General features: G+C 51.6%; 1 protein-coding gene across 1 annotated transcript; it reads left to right on the forward strand.

Moving 5' to 3' along the window:
* Positions 1-730: 730 nt before the first annotated feature.
* Positions 731-14,054, forward strand: DDX25 (DEAD-box helicase 25; the record flags this gene model as incomplete). Its single annotated transcript, XM_079763259.1, has 12 exons — positions 731-793; positions 1,375-1,441; positions 1,935-1,976; positions 2,445-2,580; positions 4,650-4,742; positions 4,829-4,931; positions 5,909-6,023; positions 7,324-7,501; positions 8,958-9,195; positions 10,433-10,595; positions 12,016-12,204; positions 13,993-14,054. The coding sequence occupies 12 exons, from the start codon at positions 731-733 to the stop codon at positions 14,052-14,054; spliced, it is 1,449 nt and encodes a 482-aa protein (XP_079619385.1).
* Between the last annotated feature and the right edge of the window lie 2,671 nt (positions 14,055-16,725).

Here is a 16,725-nt window from a genome sequence, read left to right on the forward strand (position 1 = left end):
AGAATTGGAATTACAATGAAAGTAAGCCGGTCTGTGGAGGCATCGCGGGCATTTAGGAACAGAGGCGGAAGTTAGGACCTGAAGGGCTTTCCTCCCCCTCTGCATCCTCCGCGCTGGATTTCAGTTGTCAGATGAAAATTGCCCTTTTTGACCATCCATTTCCCCAGCAGTTCGCAGCCTTTCCGACTTCTTGTCACGTAGAAGCGGAAATCTGGGGGTGGGGTGCGGGGGTGCGGGGGGGGGGGGGGGAGGAACGTGGGTTTGGGAGCGTGAAGCGGGGCGGGGGTCCAGCCAGACCACCTAGGAAAATTACCTGGGGAGTGAGTGGTGGGGTGATGGAGGCAGGACTCCCATCAGTACGAAGACTGTTGCTGCTCCGAATCCCAAGCTGCTGTGACCTTATCCGAGGTCGGCAGCAGGCGAGTGTCCCCGGCGACAGCGCCCCTCCCCGGCCTCAGCACCCGGCGCGGTGCGCGGCTGGCCAATCAGCAACCGGGCTGGTACTGTGCTCCCGCGGCCCCGCCTCCCCCGGACCGCCCCGGACCCCCCAACAACCCTCCTCCTCCCGGGACACCGCCCCCCCGGCTGCTCCCGGGAGCCCAGGCGCCTGCGCTGGCGGTGGTCGCGGCACGTGAGCCGGCCCCGCAGGAAGCCCATTGGCCGCTGGGCGGGTCCGACCTGCCTGGCCGCGCTGGACGCACGTGCTGGGGTCGGAGCGGCGATCGCAGCCATGGCGTCGTCGCTTTGGGGAGGCGAACTGGGGGCGGCAGAGAGCGAGCACCTGAACAGCCACGTAACCGCCACTGACCCGGAGGGCAGCGGGGCGGGGGCCAGGGCTGCACTCCCGGGGGGAGATCTGCGGGGCGGGATAAGGGGGGCGGCGGGAATTGGGGGAGCAGTGGAGTGTCCAGTGGTGGAGGGGAGATGTGGAGTGGCAAGGACTTGGAAGAAGACCCCGAAAAAGGAAACCCAGAGAGAGACGAGACCTTTGGATTGAAAGGGCAAAATGAAGACACCTGGCAGTCCCGGGAGGGAAAGCAGGTGGTAGTCCCAACCCAACCCCGAATTTTCTCTTCTCCCACTAAGATCCTTAAGCCTCGGCTAGCTTCCTCCCATCCATCTACCAGCGCGCTTTCCTGCCATCATCCTTGGGTCGCGTGTGATCCCCCAAGGGCCTGTCACATTTAGAGTGGAGGGGCCGCAGAGAGTCTCCCCCAGTTTTAGGGTAACTCATACAGAACTGCTCCTGAAAGGAATCTGCACCTAACATTGCAAAGGTCTTCCCTGCATCCCTTCCAGCTCCTGTTAGGGGTAGCATGGGGCCTCTTGAAGCCGTGCTTGCTAATATTGGTTGAAATTTGTGTCTTTCACTAGTTTTCAAACCTCATCCAACCCCGGAAGAACCTTCGGGGAGTTAAAAATACTACAGTCCCAAACCTAGGTAAGTGCTGGAGGGTAAAGCAGATGGTCCTCATTGAAAGACAAATGCTTTCCTCGTGCCCCTGGCAACTGAAATACATTTGGCTCCCTTAATTTAGCATTCCTGGCCCTCCAGTCTTTTTAAAAAATTATTATTATTCATTTCAGAGAGGAAGGGAGAGGGAGAGAGAGATAGAAACATCAATGATGAGAGAGAATCACTGATTGGCTGCCTCCTGCATGCCCCCTACTAGGGATCAAGCCTGCAACCCCGGGGCATGTACCCTTGACCGGAATCGAACCTGGGACCTTTCAGGCCATAGGCCTACGCTCTATCCACTGAGCCAAACGAGCCAGGCTCGAGGCCCTCCAGTCTTTTTACTCACTCCTCCCCTGGACGACCCTTCCTGCCAGCGCACGCCCGTGGAATCGGCTAGAGAAGTTGGGATAAGAGACTTTACGTTTCTGCTCAGTGCTTATCTTTACATCTGTTGTTTCTCTTCCATCCTTTTTAGATGATTCTATGAATAACACAGAAGAAGATGAAGTAGATGTAGGTAGGAGATAAATTCATCTGCCTGTATCTACTAGCATTCTGCTTCAGCGAGTCATGGCTTTCATAATGTGAATAATGTATTGGAGAACTGTCGTTACTTCTCTTTATAAGGAGTGAATAAAAGGAGAAGTACTAAATTAGGAGTGGGGTCTATTTTGAGAGGAAGTTGCAATGGAAGATGTAGGAATGGGCTAAGACTTTTCAGCTGGAAAGGAACAATTAGGTCTGGTGGTGAGGGATGTAGACTTGCTTGAAGTTAGAGGTTGGTATAGCAGCCGAGCATAAGAAACTGGGTCCTCATGAAAAAAAGAAATTCTCAGTGCTATGTCATTTTTTTTTTTTTTAGAAGCAAGATCAGAGTAGGAGCAGTTGCTTGATATACACTGAACGGAGGGAGCAATTATTAGGTGTCATTAGGAAGCCTGAGCCCCATCCTGCAGTATCCCCTTTTTTATTCTTGCTTTTGTAGTGGATTTGGCTGCTAATTCACTCTTAAACAAGTTAATCCGACAGTCCTTAGTAGAATCCAGTCATCGAGTCGAAGTCTTACAAAAGGATCCCAGCTCTCCACTCTACTCAGTGAAAACATTTGAAGAGCTGCGGCTGTGAGTACTTTCACTCTTGGTGGGAAGATGCTGGGAAGCATAGCACAGAACAGACTCACCTGCTCATAATAAAACCGTCGGGATCTCCTTTGTGTTTAATCAGATATTAAAATGAGATGGGTACCTTTTGCGTGCAATTAAAATATAGCTCAAAGGGGGATGCTGGGATACCTGCATTGTTCAGCAAATTGAGAACGTTTAGTTTTAAAAAATATATTTTTATTGACTTCAGAGAGGAAGGGAGAGGGAGAGGTAGAAACATCAATGATGAGAGAGAATCATTGGCTGGCTGCCTCCTGCACGCCCCCTACTGGGGATCCAGCCCGCAACCTGGGCACGTGCCCTGACTGGGAATCCAACCCTGATCTCCTGGTTCATGGGTCTACATTCAACCACTGAGCCACACTGGCTGGGTGAGAACATTTCTGATGGTAAAATATTTTCATCTTGCTGTGCTAAGGGAGATAGCTAAGCCATATTACTACTTCTCTATCGCAAAATACAGATATCCTCCCCCACCCCTTTAGATGAGTGATAAGCTTTTCTATTTCTAATTCTATTTAGTTTCAAAAGGCATTAAAATAAATACCTTTCCCAAATGGGTTTGCATTTCTTAGGGATTTGTCAATTGGCATTAAGGAAATGTAGTTTGCCAATATGGACTTATGTAAAGAGGAAAGCTCCAAAATGCCAGTGTCCAGACATTTTCTAAATGAGAGGAGAAGCCTACCTATGATTAAAAGTTGGCTGCCAGCCCTGGCTGGTGTGACTCAGTTGGCTGAGCATCGTCCTGTGCACCAAAAGGTTGCCGGTTCGAATCCCAGTCAGGGCACCCAAAAGGAAAAGAGTAATCTACCAACTAACCTGCCAGGTAAGCACATCCAAACCGTGTGTGCTATGGAAGATGGAAGTGTCCCAGCCCACTTCGCTTTTCCCTCTCTCTAACATCTGTCATGAAACTCCAGGGGAAAAGCACTTAAAAATACTGGCTCAGAAGGATGAGGTGATAGTGTCTTCTACTCTGAGACAGAGTCGACAAAAGAATCACCTAAATAGCTGGCCAGCGTGGCTCAGTGGTTGAGCGTTGATCTATGGACCAGGAAATCACGGTTCGATTCCCCATCTGGGCACATGCCCGGGTTGTGGGCTGGATCCCCCCTGGGGGATGTGCAGGAGGCAGTCAATCAATGATTCTCTCTTATCATTGATGTTTCTCTCTCTCTCTCTCTCTCTCTCTCTCTCCCTCTCTGAAATTATATATATATATATATATATATATATATATATATATATATATATATATATATATTTTTTTTTTTTTAAGAATCACCTGAATAAATTGGTCTTCTCTGAAAACAGCTGTTAAAACATCAAAACTTGTCATCATGAAGAAGAATTAAATAATAAATTCACATAGTTTCCTGCTTATGTGGGAAAGAAAACTCTTTCTGGCAGATTGACTTACTTCTGTTGGACGAGTTTTTTCTCTTTCACTTGGTTCAACAGAAAGTCCAATGTTAGGTCCTGTGACTGTCCTCATCTTAGGCTTATGGCAGAGCTCATTATGTTGGGGTTCTACCTATACAGGCATGATTGTATATGTTTGGGAGTTGAGGTATCTACACTAAAAAAAGAGAAAGATGTAAATTGACTGTACCTTCATGATGCCCACCAGCCAATCAGGAGTGAGTATGCAAATTAACCCAACAAAGATGGTGGGTTAATTTGCATACACAGGCACCGAGTGGCTGGCGGTGGGGGGCGGGGGGTGTGGGATGCTTGTGTCTGCACCGCCCCAGCAACTCTGGGCCTCTGGGCAGTGTGGGAAGGTGGAAAGGTGGCTCCGGGCCGGAGTGAAGGCGGTGCTGGCAGCCAGGGGAAGGAAGGCCCATTCTTGCACGAATCTTTGTGCATCGGGCCTCTAGTAAATGATATATTTCTAAATCTTACTTTTGAAGCTCAGTTACCAGGGGGCCTTACTTTAGAAAGGCACCTCTCAAGTTTGCATTTCTGAGGCTACTCACCGATCCTGGGCTTTTAAGTGTTCGATTTTTATTTTTTTTTGACAGAAAGGAAGAGTTGCTAAAAGGGATCTATGCAATGGGGTTCAATCGACCATCCAAAATCCAAGAGATGGCGCTCCCTATGATGCTGGCACACCCGTGAGTTTCCAGGCGCTGGTGTTCCGCTGGGTGATTGTTAGCCTCTGATATTCAGTCTGTGCCCAGTGGTCTCCTTTTCCCTACAGACCCCAGAACCTCATAGCCCAGAGCCAGTCTGGAACAGGAAAAACAGCTGCCTTTGTCTTGGCCATGCTGAGCAGGGTTGACGCCTCGGAACCCTTCCCACAGGTAAGGAGAGGCTGCGAGAGAGGCGGGATTGCTTTCATTGTCAACGAGATTTCGGTAACAGACGATATTGCTGCAATGAGATGATATTGAGAATAGACATTCTTTCATGACATGATGGAGTATTGGGACAGCGATTGAGAGAGCACAGGCTTCGTAGTTGGTTCCAATCCCAGCCTCTCTCCTTACCCGCTGAATGTCTTAGACGAGGTAGCACATCTCTCCGAGTCTGTCTCATCTGTGAAGGTAACATCTAGAAAGGCCTGGATCGCAGTTGTTCTGTTCACCCTGAATCCCAACACTATGCACAGCGCCTGGCTCGGGGAAACCACTCATTAAACACCAAATGAGTGAACGAACGAGTGAATGAATGAGTGAATGAATGGATGAACGAATGAGTGAATGAATGGATGAACGAATGAGTGAGTGAATGGGTGAATGAATGAGTGAATGAATGAATGAAGACTTGCCTCACAGGATCGTCATGCAGATGAAATGAATAGTTGCATTTTTAGCACCGTGCTTGGTAGGAATGAGTATTCTGCCAGGGATGTAGTCAGATCCAGCAGGGAACGTTCTGGAAAGAGGCAGACTTTTCACAGCCGGCAGGAGGAGATGAGGACCCCACGCAAGCTGTGATTTGTTGCGTTCCCCTCTTTTTTGATTGCCAGCCTCTTTCCGTCCCACTCTCCCCCCACCAAAAAGTGTGACCTCATAACCCATGTGTCTTCATGACCCTTCATGGAGGCGGACCTTAAAGGCAGCTGTCTTCCCAACCTTCGGCTCCGTCTCCTCTCCCACACTCAGCATTCACCTCAGATCTATGAGTCGCTAAATTGGATTCAATTCAAAATATTTTTATCCAACCCAAATCTCCAGTTTCACTTCTGTGCCCCTCTCAGTACACATTTCAGTTGTATTTGAAACTTGCACGATGGCTTACAGGAACCTCCCTCCCCGCCCCCCTCTCTCCCTCACAGTGCCTCTGCCTGGCTCCTACGTATGAATTGGCTCTGCAGACTGGCCGTGTGGTTGAACAGATGGGAAAATTCTGTGTGGATGTTCAAGTGATGTACGCCATTCGAGGGAATCCAAGTATGTGCCGCGAAGCCCGTCTTGGCTGATGGTTTAAGTCCCGAGTCCACCACTAACCAGCATCCTATATAATAAAAGGCTACCATGCAAATTGTCTCCTCAACCGGGAGTTTGACCGGGAGTTCGACCAGGGGGCGGGGCTGGCTGGCCAGCTGCCTGTGGCCCCGCCCCCCGGCCAGATCGGCCTGATTGGGGCGGGCCAGCTGGACCCCACCCCGTGCACCGGGCCTCTAGTGTTATATAATGTCTCTAAAAGTGGGGGCTGTAGAGGCACCTGCTCACAGAGCCGGTGTCAGAGTGAAGCACAGGGATATGGACAAAGCACTGTGCACACGCCTGGCACCTGAGGACCCTCGTGTCCACCGTTTCCACCTCCTGCAGGAGGACGCGTTTGCGTATTCTTTTCTCTGAAGCTCACTTGTTTGGTGCAGGACAGCTTCTACTGTTTAACTTTTTCATTAAAGCCTTGCATGTGGATAGCAGGAAAAATGCCCTTAAGACACAGATTAGGCGGCAGAAGTGAAAGTTGTTCTTCCTTGTTTCCCAAAAACTTGCTTCCAAAGGGAACTTCAGTTCTGTTAACAGTCCTTGGTGGTGGTTTTCTTAGTATATTTTTATTGATTTGAGAGAGGGAGAGAGAGAGAGAAACATCAATGATGAGAGAGAATCACTGATCAGCTGCCTCCTGCACGCCCCCCTACTGGGGATCGAGCTGCAACCTGGGCCTGTGCCCTCACCGGGAATCGAACCGCGACCTCTTGGTTCATAGATTGATGCTCAACCACAGAGCCATGCCGGCTGGGCAATTGGCCTTTGTTTTGTGCTTTTTTTTTTTTTTTTTTAAGAGTGTTTACAAAAACTGGGATTTATTTTTCATAATGGTCACAGACTTACATGTTTTGGGCATCTTTCCATATCAGTCCATGTCGCCCTACTTCATGCTTTTGACAGGCTGCATAATATGCCATAATTTGTTACATGTGACCCACTGATAGACATGGTGGTGGTTTTCCATTGGGGGAGGGGTGCGTAGGGTTTTCACAGCTGTGCCAGTATTTCTGCAGGGCGGGTGGGCTTGCCGCGGGTGGCTTTTTAAATGAATCAGATAATGCAGGGTATTATCATTACCATGAAACTCGGGAATTGACTTAAGAACTCTGGGCAGTTCGAAAGCACAGTGACCTCAGGGCTGGCGCTTGGCCGGCCCTTAGGCACTGCCCGTGGGGTCAGGGTGCTGTGTCGCGTTGCCCTGCGCCGCGGGCTGCGCGTCTGAAGGAGCCTGCCGACCCTCCTGTCCTAGTTCCCAGGAGCGCGGACGTCACCCAGCAGATTGTAATCGGCACTCCGGGCACCGTCCTGGATTGGTACTTCAAGCGGAAACTGATTGACTTGACCAAGATCCGTGTGTTTGTCCTGGACGAGGCCGACGTGATGATCGCCACACAAGGGTTCTCAGATCAGAGCATCCGGATTCAGAGGTAATCTTCACCTCCACCCTCCCTCCCTGCGTCTTCTGTCCGGATGAGAAATTGCCTTTGTCTGCTGCTCCTGCGGGGCTTACTGCTCAATTCCCCACCTCCTCCGCCTTCGAACCAAGTTCCCGCCAGCTCAGGGCCTTCCGGCCGCTGTAATTTCCCACCTTCCTTCCCGACTGCTCTCCTTGTGCACCATGCACGGGCTTACGTTATAGATCGATCCACAGACAGGGTTTTGCTCCAAAATTTGCCAATAATTATTTTATTGGGAGCAAAATCCTAAAGAGAACTTGTTGAAATCGGATAGAGCTCCTGGAAGGTTGCGGTGGGCAGGTAAGGGCGTAGAGAAGACATAAGCTGGGGTCAGGAGCCTGGTCCTCTAGTTCCGCCTTTGCCTGGAATGCCTGGGCTCTTCCTGCGGCAAACGCAGTTAGTCGTGGCCGCTGCTCTTCCGCTCCCGAGAGCTGGAAGCCCTGCGTGGATGACCGGCCTCTGTTCCCTGCATCTCATGGAAGTCTGTGTGAGACCAGCCCCATAGCAGCGCCGGGACTCTCACTCTGGGCTCATGATTCTGCTTCCCCTAAAGCAGTGGTTCTCAACCTCTCTGATGCCGCAACCCTTTAATACAGTTCCTCATGTTGTGGTGACCCCCAACCATAAAATTATTTTCGTTGCTACTTCATAATATCTGTGTTTTCTGATGGTCTTAGGCGACCCTGCTAGCGACCCACAGATTGAGAACCGCTGCTGTAGAGCCTAAGACCATCGGAAAAAAAACAGATATTAACATTACGATTCATAACAGTAGTAAAATTACAGTTATGAAGTAGCAACGAAAATAATTTTATGGTTGGGGGTCACCACAACATGAGGAACTATATTAAAGGGTCATGGTATTAGAAAGGTTGAGAACCACTGCAAAGAGAACATCGGTGTGGAAACCTGACACCCTCAGGAAGCACATGTAAATTTTGCTCTTGAGCCCAGCCGGTGTGGCTCAGTGGTAGAGCGTTGCCCTGCACCAAGAGGTCACGGGTTTGCTTCCTGGTCAAGGCACATGCCCGGGTTCTGGGCTCTATCCCCGGTTGGGGAGGCGTGCAGGAGGCAGCCAATCGATGTTTCCCTTTCATCGGTGTTTCTGTCTCTGTCTCCCTCTCCCTTCCTCTCTCTCTAAAAAAATCAATAAAAATATATTTTAAAACATTTTTGCTCTTGAGTGTCACGCTCAGTGTACGTGGTTTTCCAAAGCCTGGGTGGCAAGGAGGAGCAGGGCACGTTGCCCTGTGCGTGGAGGTGCCGCTGGCTGTAGGCACACCTGTACGCTGACCCCTGAGCAGGTGTGTGTGTGTGTTGGGGGGGGGGGGCAGCTGGTGGCAGCAGGCATGAAGCGCGCAGAACTGCCTCCACGGGTGAGTAGCACTGGTGGCAGGTCACAGCCTCCTTCCCGTCCCTCTCACAGGGCTTTGTCCTCCGAGTGCCAGATGCTCCTGTTCTCGGCCACCTTCGAGGACTCCGTGTGGCAGTTTGCGGGGCGCATCATCCCTGACCCCAATGTGATCAAGTTGCGGAAAGAGGAGCTGACCCTGAACAACATCCGGCAGTACTACGTGCTGTGCGAGAGCAGGAAGGACAAGTACCAGGCGCTGTGCAACATCTACGGCGGCATCACCATCGGCCAGGCCATCATCTTCTGCCAGGTGACTGCCAGGATGTCTCCGCGGGCCCAGCCTCCTCCCTGCAGGCCGGGCGGGGACGGGGGCACCCCGAGTGCAGTGCAGCCGTGCTCCGTGCTCGCCACTTCCTGTGCATTGTGTAGTTTAATGTCCGGAGCAACTCTGAGTAGAAATGATTTGAATTTTGTGGGTGGAGCTTGGGAAGAGTAAGTAATGGGGTGGGACTTCCGTCTGTGAAAGCGAGGGCATCCCTGCGTTAGAGGGGCGCCTTCTACCCCTTCCCCATGTGGGTTGGTGTTTATGGGGGGTTTTTCCCCGACACCCTTTACCGGGTTAAGAATGTTCTCCCCCCTCCCCAGCTCACTGTGAGCGAAGCAGCCACTCAGCTCCTCACTGCTCACATCACGCTCCTTCTGTCTTCATTTTTATCTTCTGCTCCCTGACACCCCCAGTGTGCGTGTGTTCGTTTTACTTCCCAACTCCCACATGGACACTGAGCCCCATGACAGCGGGGTCCCGTCTGTCTTGCTCCCCTACCCCTGCCCTAGAGTGCCCACGGGCCCTGGCCCACACTGAGAACGCGTTAGTAGCATAAAGCAAAACTCATCTCTGCCACAGGCCAGCTATGAACCCGGGGCAAGGTACTCATGTCTTCAAGTGTTTTATTTTTTAATTTTTAAAAATGAAATTAGATAACTACTTCATCAGATTATTGCGTATAAAATTTTTATTTTATTTTAAAATAGATTTTTATTGATTTCAGAGAGGAAGGGAGAGGGGGAGAGAGAGAAACACCAATGACAAGAATTCTCCATCGGCTGCCTCCTGGATGCCCCCTATTGGGGATCGAGCCTGCAACCCAGGCATGTGCCCTGACTGGGAATCGAACCATCACCTCCTGGTTCATAGGTCGATGCTCAACCACTGAGCCGCGCCGGCTGGGCAACGTGTAAAGATTTAAAAACATGCCCGGAGTGCATGGAGCACTTGGAGAGCCTGACATTGTCATTATTACGTCATCTCATGTTGTCATCGCACCAGCTTGTGCGGCAGGCGGAGCATATCTCCCATCTGTTTCGTGGCTGAGGAGCCACAGCTGAGAGGCTGAGAGGACGAGACCCTTAGAAGCACAGAATTCCGAGCCCCACGCTCGTTCCTCCAGGCCAGCCCTTCCCGGCTCTGGCCCGCACCCGTGGGCACGGCGAACACAGCCCGTCTGCTTTAACTTGGGGGCTGTGCCGGGCTTTGCTTTCTCACGTAGACTCGTCGAAACGCCAAGTGGTTGACTGTGGAGATGATGCAGGATGGCCACCAGGTGTCTTTGTTGAGCGGAGAGCTGACCGTGGATCAGCGGGCTTCCATCATCCAGAGATTTCGGGATGGGAAAGAGAAAGTTCTTATAACCACCAATGTCTGTGCCCGAGGTACGTGTGTGTGTGTGTGTGTATGTGTATGTGTATGTGTATTTAAAGCCAAGTTTGTTGAGGTATAATTTATATCTGATAAAATTCACTCTTAAGTATATGGTCCAATACATAGAATACAGTGTAAAGTATACAATATATGAGTTTTGACAAACATATACGTTGAGTGGCCAGATTATTATGATCTCTGAACGTATAATAATCTGGCCACTCAGTGTATATCCTCTATAATAAAAGGCTAATATGCAAATTGTCCCCTCGACCATGAGTTCGACCAGCAGGAGGCCGGCCAACCACCCATGTCCCCTCCCCCTGGCCAGGCTGGCTGGATCCCACCCATGCATGAATTCATGCACCAGGCCTCTAACACACACACACACACACACACACACACACACACACACACACTGAGTGGCCAGATTATTATGCGTTCAGAGATCATAATAATCTGGCCACTCAGTGTATAGTCCTGTAACCATCCCTGTAGTCAAAATACAGAACATTTCCATCTCCCCGCAAAACTGAGCTGCTTATAAGTCAGTCTCTGCCACTATTGGCCCCTGGCAACTATAGGTCAGATTTCTGTCTCTCTCTTGTCTCTTCCAGATACCATATAAATTAAGTCCTACACTTGGCGGCCCTTGTGGCTCACTTATTCCGCTTGACATAATGCTTTTGAGTTTATCAGTGCCGTTACAGGGATCAGTGGTTCATTCCTTGTTCTCGCTAAGTAGTATTCCACTGAATGGACGTACCACAGTTAGTGCATCCATTCATCAGCCGATGGCCATTTGGATGGTTTCCAGTTTGGGGCTACTTTGAATAAAGCTATAATAAACATTCATGTGTAGGTCTTGTGTAGACGTATGTTCTCATGTCCGTTGGGCAAAATACCTAGGACTAGGATTTCTGGGTCATGTGGGAAGCGTATGTTTAGCTTTACAAGGAAGTGCCAAGGTGTCGTTCCCAAGTGGCTGCACCATTATTCATGTGCACCAGCAGCGTAGGAGCGTTCCAGTTGCTCTGCATTCCTGTCAGCACTTGGTGTTGTCTTTTTCACTGTAGCCTTTCCAGCAAACGCGTGTGGTAACTCATGCTTTTCACGTGTGTTCCTAGTGACTAGTGATGTTCATCTCTCTGTGTTTTCAAGAGAAGGGACTTCCTACTTTCCTCATCCCTCCCATATCCTTGCCTGGACCCCATCCTCAAACCCTGCTTCCTAATCCATTCTCAGTTCAGCAAACAGAACGGAGGCCCTGCCCCCCCCGAGGGCTGAGCTTGGCGCTTTGGAAGGGTCGCCTGAGGAAGGATGAGGTCCCTGCCTGGACCCTCGACCCTCTCGGCCAGTGCCGTCGGGCAGAAACGTCGGTGTTGAGGGAAGTGTCCCGATCTGTGGTGTCCGCTGTTTGACCTCTTCCAGGGATCGATGTGAAGCAGATCACGATTGTGGTGAACTTTGACCTCCCGGTGAACCAGTTGGAGGAGCCAGACTATGAGACCTACCTCCACCGCATCGGGCGGACGGGACGCTTTGGGAAAAAGGGCCTCGCCTTCAACATGATCGAAGTCAATAAGCTGCCCCTGCTCATGAAGATCCAGGACCACTTTAGTAAGTAGCGTCACTCGCGGGGGGGCCCGGGGGCCTGCGCACGTCGGCAGTGACGATGCGGGTCGTGGACCCCAGTCGCGAGGAGGGGACAAGAGGGGACAGGAGGCTTCCGGTGCACAGAGTTCCCACCGTGAGACAGTGACTTCGCACATGGTCGTTAAGGAGAAAATTTTAAAACGGTGCGAGGTCAGGTTTATACGCTGTTGCTTATCCTGGGATCTGGAGCGGATTTTCATGTCCCAGAAAGAACCAGCCTAAACCAAGTAGCAACGTCCTTGGAGAGTCTACTCTGTCCCAGCTTCCCCTTTGGTTTACGTTTTCCCTTTTTCTCGCGCCACCTACCAGCTAGGGCAGCCCTAAATTCTGAGGTCCGGGGCCCTTCCCCGAGCCCCGTCTAACTAGGCCTGGCAGGTTGCCCTCTGAGGAGACTCCAGGGGTGATGTCCCTGAGATGGCCCCTTGTCAAGTTACCCCAGGCCCCGAAGCCCATGGGTACGCTGGGGAGCAGGAGAAGAGGGACCCTGGCGTGACCCCAGACACACCTTTCACCTTTTAGGACAGTGGCCCTTACCCTCGGTGAGAAGCAGTGGGCACTCCCCAGGGACACGCACAGAGGCACATGTGTGCAATTTGGAATATACACTGAGTGGCCAGATTATTATGACCTCTGAACGCATAATAATCTGGCCACTCTGTGTGTGTGTGTGTGTGTGTGTGTGTGTGTGTGTGTGTGTGTGTGTATATATATATTAGAGGCCCAGTGCATGAATTCGTGCATGGGTGGGATCTGGCCAGGGGGAAGGGACATGGGCAGTTGGCCGGCCTGCCTGCTGGTCGAACTCCTGGTCGAGGGGACAATTTGCATATTAGCCTTTTATTATATAGGACATACACAGAGATCATAATAATCTGGCCACTCAGTGTAATTGTAAAGGGTTTGCAGACGGCCCTGGCCGGTCATCTCAGTGGTTAGAGCACCAGCCCAGGGACCAATGGATTTCGAGCTTGATTTCCAGTCCAAGGGTGTGTACTTGATTGCAGGTTCGATCCCTGGCCCTGGTTGGGGTGCATATGGGAGGCAACCAGTCGATGTGTCTCTCTCACATTGATTTTACGCTCTCTCCCCTCCTCCCTCCCTTCTACTCTTTCTCTAAAGATCAATGGAAGAAAATATTCTCAGGTGGGAATTACACACACATACACACACACACACACACACACACACACACACACAAACACACTAAAGGGTTTGCAGTCTGGCCGCAGCACACCCGTGAACCCTTCAGGGAAGCTGACGAAGCGCCCTGTGTTAGGGTAGCTAAGGAGGGCCCGGTAGGGGCAGGGAGAACCATTAAGACCCACCGTTGCTGTGTGAGCTCCTGCAGACCTCGTCTGGGGAAGTGACTCCACAGAGGAGCCTCAGTCCCTCTCCCTGTGGCCACCCACTGACCCCCGGAGCTCAGCAGGCCCCTTCCCGCCCCTCACGGGTGCCACGGCCTTTTTCTGCCCCCTGGTACCCAGACCCGGTGCTCTGTTGTCTGGTGCCTAGGATGCTGCTTTAGGGGGTCTCAGTGGTTGTTTAGATGCCGCCCCCTCCTCACCTGATCTAGAGAACGCTCCTGCCTCCAGGCTTTCCACACGGGGGGTCGCAGGAGCGCACGTTCACGGGTGTCCCCGTCTTCAGCGTCGAGGTGCCATGCCTCCTCAGTGCTGCAGTGGTCTCGGAGCGGGATGGGGGGACGTGGCGCGTGGCCCCGGGTCAGGCTGGGGCGCCCCCTTGTTCTTGCAGACAGCAGCATTAAGCAGCTCAACCCGGAGGACATGGATGAAATCGAAAGGATCGACTACTGAAGGGAGAACTTGTGACAGGTCCCCGAGGGGCTGAAAGGCAGCTTTTTATGTTGCGGCTTTTCCAAAGTGAAATTGTTACCTTTGGCAAAATAAACGGGCAGCCTTTTTGAAACCACGTCGATGTGAAACACTGGAGATTTCTTTAATAAAATGTCAGCAGTCTTTCCCATTCTCATCTTTTCCCAGGCGACCGCCTTTGTGTGGGCTCCTGAGGTGTTTTTGGGTTTCGTTTAGACTCTTTAGAGCATGAGCAGCGAGGTCATCCCTCTAAGGACGCCACGAGGTGGCAGCAGAGCTTTGTTCTACTGTGCTGGGGCTTGGAGCCGGTAGCACATGACAAGCCCTGGGCAAACATGCTGGGCGCCACATACACACACACACACACACTCACACACACACTAACACACACACACAAACACACACAAACACACACACAAAAAAAAACACACTCACACTCACATACACACACATATACACACTCACACACACTCACACATACACACACAAACACACACACTCACACACAAACACACACATACTAACACAAACACACACACTCACACAAACACACACACACACTCACTCACACACACTCACACACACACTCACACACAAACACACACACTCACACACACACAAAAACACACCCACACACACTCACACACACACACACACACACTCACACACACTCATACACACACACACACTGAAACCTTTACAAAGTAAAACAATGTGGACGCGAGAACATTTCGCTTTCCTAATGTTTTAGCTGACATACAGAATTGAAAAGGTTTTCCTATTTTGCTCCTGAATGCCTTCAGGGCAGAGAAGGTTTCACTCATCCTCAGGTACTTAATGGCAGGCAGGTGCGTGGTGGGGGGGTGGGGGTTTGCGGGGGGGGGGGGGTGGGTTGGGGGGGGGAGGGAGGAGCCTTATTTAAAAAGCGAGGTTTCAGGGAGCCCAAGGTTTTGCTTTTAAGGATCTAAAGGGTGTGTCTGAGAATCCGGACATTTTCCTGCAAGCCCCATCGAGATGCGGTTTGTTTCTCACATTTGCTACTCAGAAGCCAACCCGGGCGCTTGAGCAAACGGGGACATGGGGGCGCCCCCAGAAAGCCGGGGCGGGTTTGCAGCCGGAGCAGGCCGCTCTGTCCCAGACCGCCCCAGCAGCCTCACCCCGACGGGGCGGGTGCTTCCGGCATCTCTCTCTCGATATGTTCCACATGCATATCACCCTGCCTAGGTTTTATCCCCGCGAGCAGGACTCGGAGATACATGGCCGTCCCCCCACAGCACTGTTTATTGTCACCCACGTGCTCCTAACGCCAGGGAGAGGGAGATGCGATGCTGTAGTCATCTCAGAACTCAGGGTCCGGCAGCAGAGACGGGATGAGCCAGGGTGGCCAGGGACGGTGTGCAGGCCGCGGTGGAGCGCAGAGGGGGGACGCCTGCCCCCCTCCGGCAGCTTCCAGAGGGCACTGCATCTCCTTCCACGAGGGGACCGCGACTCATCGCGCCTTCTCACCACCCACGCGTGGTGCCACCCCGTTACCCGTCCCGGGTCCCCCGAGGCGGTGCTGCAGATCCAGCACACAGCCAGGACTGCCGGGAGAGCTCGGGAGAAGCACAGAATCCTCCCCACACACACGCTCGGAGGGCAGAGCCCAGACACGCACGCCTGTGACGGAGCCCCAAGTGCAGGCAGAGCAGCAGGTAAGAGAGGAGGAGACCCTGAGGCAAAGAAGGCCCCGGACAGAGTCTGCCAACAGCGGGGCCGCCCCCCGAATGTCCACTGGGGTTCTCCTTACACTGTGTCCCTCGGCTGCGGTCAGCCTTGTCCACTGGGTACGCCCCGGCCCAGTGCCGGACACACAGCAGGCGCTCAGGAAATGCTCTTCTTTTAAAAAATAGGTTTTCATATTGATTTTACTGTTTTGTTTATTATCCTGACTCCTCCCATCAGAATGTAGGTCCCATGAAGACAGGGATCTTTGTTTTGTTTTTCTACTGTGTCTCCAGTTTCCAGACACATAATTGACATTTGATAAACATTTATTTATTTGCCCTACCCGGTTTGGCTGGGTGGATAGAGCGTCGGCCTGCGGACTAAAGGGTCCCAGGTTCGATTCCGGTCAAGGGCATGTACCTTGGTTGCGGGCACATCCCCAGTAGGGGGTGTGCAGGAGGCAGCTGATCGATGTTTCTCTCTCATCGATGTTTCTAACTCTCTATTCCTCTCCCTTCCTCTCTGTAAAAAAAAAAATCAATAAAATATATTAAAAAACACACACACACACATTTATTTATTTAAAAAATATTTTTATTGATTTCAGAGAGGAAGGGAGAGGGAGAGTGATAGAAACATCAATGATGAGAGAGAATCGGCTGCCTCCTGTACTGGGGATCAAGCCCGCAGCCCGGGCATGTGCCCTGACCGGGAATCGAACCATGACCTCCTGGTTCATAGGTCAACACTCAACCACTGAGCCACCGCAGCCGGGCATGAATGTTGTTCTTGAGTGACTGTTCCTCCGCCATCTCTTCGTCCACCACCATTCTCCCCAGCGGCTAACCATCCTAGAGTTGAACCCCAGTTACGTGGTGCAGGATGAATGAACTTAGGAAGCGTGGCGGGCCGCTGTGCAGCCTAACCCTACGAGAACAAAGTCGGA

This window comes from Cnephaeus nilssonii (assembly GCF_951640355.1).
Source record: "Cnephaeus nilssonii genome assembly, chromosome: 22".
NCBI classification, from domain to species: Eukaryota; Metazoa; Chordata; class Mammalia; order Chiroptera; family Vespertilionidae; genus Cnephaeus; species Cnephaeus nilssonii.